At 33.2% G+C, this 7,441-nt stretch overlaps 1 protein-coding gene across 1 annotated transcript; it reads left to right on the top strand.

Moving 5' to 3' along the window:
- Positions 1–309: 309 nt before the first annotated feature.
- On the top strand, positions 310–6,603 carry PGO_093120 (zinc finger protein; the record flags this gene model as incomplete). Its single annotated transcript, XM_028687900.1, has 1 exon — positions 310–6,603. One exon carries the CDS (start codon positions 310–312, stop codon positions 6,601–6,603), a length of 6,294 nt encoding a protein of 2,097 aa, XP_028543701.1.
- Between the last annotated feature and the right edge of the window lie 838 nt (positions 6,604–7,441).

Below are 7,441 nucleotides of genomic sequence, written 5' to 3'. Positions count from 1 at the left end.
GTATGTGTGTATATATACGTTCAGTATATTTTCACTTGTAGGTACGTATTCGTCCATTTTGTTTTACAACTTTCAACTCCACTTGAATATTTCCACACATAACCACAACAAAAGAAAAGCAAATTCCCACTCATACGAAATAGGAAGAAAATACATAAAAATACAATAAGGTAGTGTACACCAAAGGGCTATATTACATATATAAGAACATATACATATATGTACACGGGATTATACCCCGTTACACCATTTTACATATAAACGAAGACGAATTGTTTTTTTTTTTTTTTTTTTTAAAAAAAAATAAAAATGAATGAAGAAAATTCGAACTCGATTACGAATATGAACAGAAATAACAAGCTTAATATAATGGAGAAAGATAAAATATGTCCCCCAGTAAAAAACAGTAAAATGATGAACAGAGAAGATATAAATGTAAATAAAGAAGTGCGTGTGTTGGATGAAAATAAACCATGTAGTAGCAAAAATAAGAATTACAATGTTCATGAACAGAATAAAAAAAAGAAGAATTTGAAAAAAATTAATGAAAATTTAAATGAAGTTCAGGATGATTTAGTACAGATCAGCAAGGACGAAGTAGAAAGAATGAACAGCAGCCAGTTTCCAGAACGAGAGGCACACAAAGGAAAGAGAAATACACATAATAAGGATTTCAAGAATGAAAACCAATCTGAGCAGACCGGGAAGAAGACAGAAAAACAGACAGAGAAGCAAACTGATCAACCAACTAACCAGCAAGCGGATCGACAAACGAACCAACATATCGCTAGCCAGAACAACCATCAGGAAGAAAATCTGGAATTTAAGAATTCAAAACTTGCTGAGAACAGCACAAGTGGAGATAATAACGAAAAAAGAAAAGTGGACTGTATGAATAAAAATTTCACAAATTGCAGTAGTATTGACAATATGAAAAAAATGAATAACAGATCGTACTTTGAGCGAGAATCGATTAACAGGGGCACTTATCCAACTGAACGTGTTTCACAAACAGAGAAAAATGATAGTGAGGTAAATTACCATAATGATAAAAGGAAAGAAAAAAACATCTTTGAGAATGATAAAAATTTAAAATATTCTAGTAGAGAAAGTAATTATGGCTTAGAGAGTAACAAAAATGGATATTATAATGAAAGATGTGTAGATCGTTCACCTTATAATGTTGATAAGAATAAAATAGGAAATTTTAACAATGGTGTAAATAACTTTTCGCATGTTAAAAGGCCGTACATTGAGCCAAACCTCTTCAATCAGAGAATTATAAAAAATAGCAATATTCAAGGATTTAACAAGTACTACTGTCCGTATGAAGAAATTTGTGCTGATAATAATAATAATAATAATCCATTAAGGAATATGCATAACACAAAAGCTGTGACGATTAGTCCAGAAAATGGCGAAAAAAGCGATAAGAACAATAGTATAAGTTGTAACAATTTTGGGTATGCAAGTATAGCACCCCCCACAAGTACAAAAAGCAACAATCAACAGAAAATTGAATATTTCGAAAAACAGTTAGTTGATAGTTCGAAGAAAATTCATGAAACAATTTCGTACAATTCCCAAAATGATGGAGAAAATAATGACACATATGTAAACGTTGGAAATCCACAACAACATGTAATTCCATCTTATATAGATCCATTCGTAAATAAGGAAGAATCAGCAAGAGTTGGTGCATATCCAGATGGTCGTTATTGTACGATCTCGAAAGAAAAAAAAATACATGATCAATATTATAGAATAAAGCTATGCCCATTTTTAAAAAAAGGATTATGTCAGAGAGGAGATAATTGTTCTTATGCACATTCAGTGGAAACTTTAAGAAGTTGTATGAATTTAATGAAGACTAAAATTTGTAAACTGTGGGTGAAAAATGAATGCGAGAATCAAAATTGTGTATATGCACATGGAGAATTGGAATTAAGAGCAACACCTGATTACTACAAAACAAAGTTGTGTAAATATTTTGGTAAAGAAGGAGCATGCCCATCAGGAGATAAATGTAGACATGCACATGGTCAGGAAGAATTAAGACAAAGGAATTATAGAAAAAACGAACTAGAAAAATATTTTCCAAAAAATAAGACCAATATAAAATTTTTACATAATGACATTAACATGAAGAGGCAATACTCAGAACATCTTCTGAACACAATAAACAGTGGAAGTAGAAAGGAAAATATAGACAAATATGAATTTAATAATTGGAGCGAATTTAACCGTAACAATGACTTTAGCAATTTCACTAGCTGTTGTATGGAGAATCGTGTATCCAATTCAAATGTTGAAAATGTAGAAAATGTATCAGAAAACTTTGGCGAAAAAAGAAAAATGTGTTTAAACCAAATATATAAACCGAAAAAAAGGAAAAATATAAAACAACTTATCAAGACTAATGTATCTGATTGTCTTATCAAGGAGAAAGAAATATATTCTACTCATAATATGTCCACGAATAATGATTTATATACTCAACAGAAGGATGGACAGTTCGACAGAACAAAGAATGCTGCTAATTGTTGTGCCATTACATATGATGCCAATTATTTTGATAAATATGGAAATTTCAAGGGCAGACATGTTTATAGTGAGCAAGCGGAAGAACAGATTGATAAGGAGAAATTAGGGGAAGAAAACAGGAATGATTTGTGTCACTGGATTTCTAACACGACTAACAGCACGGAAGTAGCAATTAACGTTAATGGAGAAAAAGAAGAAATGGACGAACAAATGGGCAAAGAAATTGGCGAAGAAATGGAAGAAGAAATGGGCAAAGAAATTGGCGAAGAAATGGACGAAGAAATGGGCAAAGAAATTGGCGAAGAAATAGACGAAGGAATTGGCGAAGAAATGAACGAAAAAATGGAGGAAGACAAAAAAGAGTTCAATTCAACAGACGATGAGGGACACGAAATGGAAAAATCAGAAGAGAATGGAGAAAATCAGATGGAAAGAAAAAATAAGATGTTGAATGCTGAAATTGTTCATGCGAAAGACGAAAATTCGACACCCAAAAAAGGATCATTAGAGATGGAGAATGATGAAAGGGAGTTGAGTACAAATGAGGAGCAGAACTCAGTTGAAGAAAAATCTCAGAGTGATCATATGAATGATGGAGAATATAAACTGTTCAGAAAAAAAAAAAATAGAGAGGGATATAAAGAAGAAAATTTCGACCATATCGAGGATCCAAGCAGTGAGAATATGTCTAATGGACGAAATAGTAGCCAGTACGTTTCTATTGGTAAAAGCAGCGTTGTGTATGAATCCATTAAGAAGTGTAGCCATAATGATTCTTATAGAAATAGCAACCAAAGCGATCATAATGAAACCCATGGATCAGTAGAGGAAGAAATTCAAATGAATGACGTATTTGAAATGGGAATTGGAGGAGAAGGACATAGAAATTATGCAGATTTTAGAGAAAATAATCCATTACTAGAAGATGGTTCATCAGAAATGAGAATGAAGGGAAATTACGACTTTGAAAATAATAAACATGAAAATGGAGATATGGATGGCTATGAGAATGGCGATATGTGTGACGATATGGATGACGATATGGGTGACGATATGGGTGACGATATGGGTGACGATATGGGTGACGATGTGAATGGCTATTTGCATGACCTTGTGAACCAAGACGAGAATTATGACAACAGTTACGAAGTGAATTATTATGAGAAGGATGATAAGAAAGAGGAGAATTGTCATGATAAGGAATCAGAACGCATAATTGAAAACAAATACAAGTACACAGAACGAATGAAAGAAAATGATGAACGCTATTTAAATAAACCATATGAATTGAAGAACCACATTCATGGGAGTTGCATAAACAATGATCCAAGGGAAAGTGACAAGTATAACACATTTAAAAAGTTCAAGGAAACAGAAAATGATTTCTCAAAGGATACAAATTTTATATTGAAGAATCAATACAGAAAGGAAAACGTTGGAAAGACAAATGTATCCCTGAGCAAATTGGCTAGCTGCCCTACAACGAATACTTCTGGGAATTATGGCCAAAAGAATTTTAATTATAAGTATAAGAAGTATAATATGGAAAATAAGTACGTAAATAACTGTGGAAGTTTTGGGAACTACGGAAATTTTGACAAAAACGATTTTAATAACCTAATGAAGCTAAACAACAAGTTCATCACGCATAACAGAACCATCATTTCTGGAATCAACGTCAACCATATGGGTGGGAATAGTGGTTGTAATGGCATCGGACATATTGGAACACACATCGAAGGAAATAACTGCAGTGGAAACTTCCTAAAGGTAAGGGAAATACATGAGCAGCGGCAAAAGGAAAAAAACAGGAGCGATAGAGAAAATACAAGAGGAGAAACAAAGAATTGTTATGACTTAAAACATGGCAATTTATTATACAAAAATTTTCTCAGATCGTTTAACAAGACATATATTACACCATCTCATAATTCTTCAAAATATAACATTGAAGATTCACACAAATGCTTACACACAAACTATGACAAAACGAATTATTCACTTTACATGCAGGATACCATACCTAAACATAATGAAAATTACAATATCATTTATGACACTGGTAATTATAGAACAAATTCACATTATGATAAAAACATGGATAATGAGAATAACGGCATGCTACATGTCTCTCCCACATCTCCCCTGAACAAATTGGTCAACAACTTTAGCTATTACAACTATAATGTAAGCAATCTGAACTCGAATCGAAACAACTGCTTAAGATATTTGAATGTGGAAATGAATATGGCTACCCAGATACCCATTCTTACGGCGGACAGGACGAATTCGATGGTATATCCAAGGGGGGCCACAAATGGGGCCACAAATGGGGCCACAAACGGGTTCACAAACGGGTTCACAAACGGGATCACAAACGGGATCACAAACGGGATCACAAACAGAATCACAAACAGAATCGCAAACGAAGCTGTATACATGATGGACAAGGCGAACACCTTTAACAGAAGAACACCATACTCATTAAACAGAGCTTATGCAAACTACCAACCAATTCTCATAACTGAGCAACCCAGAATTTTTCCATCTAGCAATGGTACACCAAATAATTGGCCCCAATTGCAGCCATACTCAAATGATCATACAAAGATGTTTTCGAGTAATTCAAATGTTTTAAATGACACTGGTAATATGTACAATATTGGAAATCGAGGTGTAAATGTTCAAATCAACAATAACGGATATGAGAAAAACTGTGCTTTGTCCAATGTTGCAATAGGTAATAGTAGTCACAATAGAAGTTCCTTTACATGCTTAGGTACGGATATTAGTAGCCCCCATATACATAAGGAAAAATATGAGGTATCATCTTCATTGAATATATCACATAATGATAGATCGGGTTCATCAAAAGGTTCGTTAAGCCTCAATTCAAATAATGGAAATGGAGTAAATGTCCAGAACAATGGCATTAATGGTGATGATAATATGAGTAATGGAGAAATTATAATATGTGGAAGAAACGGTGGAAATACAAGAGAAGCACTGAACACGAACATTCATACTGGAAAAGCCAATCCGTGCGAAATGCAAATTACGCAAAACACCTCGAGAGAGAGAAGAAAAAGAAATACATACATGCCATATAATACATACAAAAATTATGATAGAAGAATGAACAATGGATATTTTAAAAACTACAGGAATTATAATAACAATAATGTTTACACCAATCAGATATATACTAACCAGGTCTATAGTAACCAAATCTATGCTAACCATCCTCTTTATCGTACTAATCAATCTTACTACAACAACCACTTGTATACTTACCAGCGCCCGTATAACCATGACAAATACAGTAGCTACACTCATAACAACACCCCCTATGACATGAACTTTTATAATGGCAATCCCTATAACAGCAACCAATATAATGGCAATCCCTATAACAGCAACCAATATAATGGCAACCCTTACAACAATAACTCCTATAACAACTATGATTATAACGGCAAATATACATATGGAAATATACCGCCCCCCTACGATGGTATATACCCATTTGATAGTGCATACCTTTATGACAGCTTGCCATCCTATAACTGCATTCAGTCTTATGACAGTTTGCAACCTTATAACAGCATACATCCCTATGAAAGCAGCATCCTGCAAGGTGATAACTTTCATCACTACAGCTCATCTCCCCATCATCGGAACAACCACTATTATGGTGGAATCCATCCATATGGAAGTGCCCAGAAGTACAGCAATGATTACAACTATAATGATAACCACATCCACGTCCACAATCAAAGCTATAACTATAACCAGAGCTACAACAATTGTGGTATTAACAATAATCACGTGTATAACAGCAACGACCATAATTATGATCAGAATAGCAACCTTTTATTTGCCAATAATAATCACCCGAACTACGAACCATATGAAAATAGGGCAAACAAAGATGAAAACACTGTAAATATCATAACTACGGAAAAAACTGAACTTAATGATCCTATGAAAAATGCATCAGAGGGAGAGGAAGTAGCACAAGGTGCCCAAGTCATCATTTTCCAAAATCCCAAAAAATGAAGAATGGTGAATTAAAAATTTTTTTTTTGCGCTTAAATTAGACATTTTTTTTTTTAATTATTCTCGTGCGTATAGTAAGGTTACACGTATGTGTACAAATGGCCCATATATAAATGTACATACATATGAATGCATAAAAGACAAGTGTACACCTTTTTGGCTTGTACTAGTTTTCCCTAAGGAACATAGGAAATTGAACTCAGAAAGTTGTCTTATGTGTAATGTGCAAAAAAGGGGGAAAATGGGGGAATTCTTTTGATCCTATTTTGTCCGTAAATTACCGCTATTAATGAAAACATATATATATATAAAATAATACAGCAATAATAATAATATAATAATAATAAAAGAAGAATTTACCCTTCTTACTCCCCTTATCATGCACACCATTTTACATCACTTCCTTTTTATGTTCGTTTTTGTCCTTTCCGTTTTGTGAACTTTTTTTGAAAAGACACATTTGTAAGTTATATTCACAATTTTTGCAAATGAATTTTCCATCACATGAATAGGGAGAGATACCCATCATGTTGTGTGTTTATTTGTTTTATAATTGTCACAATTGTCATAATTACCATCATCATTTTGCAACGTTTATTTTGTTCCTGCCTTTTCATAATTCATAAGAATGATGTATTCCTGATACATCCTATAATCAAGAGGGCAGTTTATTTTCTCCTCACCACTCTCCGTGTATCCATAAAAACAAAAAGCAGTATTTATGCTAACATAATATATACCTGTAAAAATAACTGGCATAGTTATTCCCTTCGGTCATAACGCTGTTAAGCATTATATATATTCACTATACATTTTGAAAACATAATGTATGAAGAAA

This window comes from Plasmodium gonderi, assembly GCF_002157705.1.
Source record: "Plasmodium gonderi DNA, contig: Chr09, whole genome shotgun sequence".
NCBI lineage: Eukaryota > Apicomplexa > Aconoidasida > Haemosporida > Plasmodiidae > Plasmodium > Plasmodium gonderi.
Note: the sequence above shows the minus strand (reverse complement) of the source record. Positions and strands in the feature narration are given on the sequence as shown.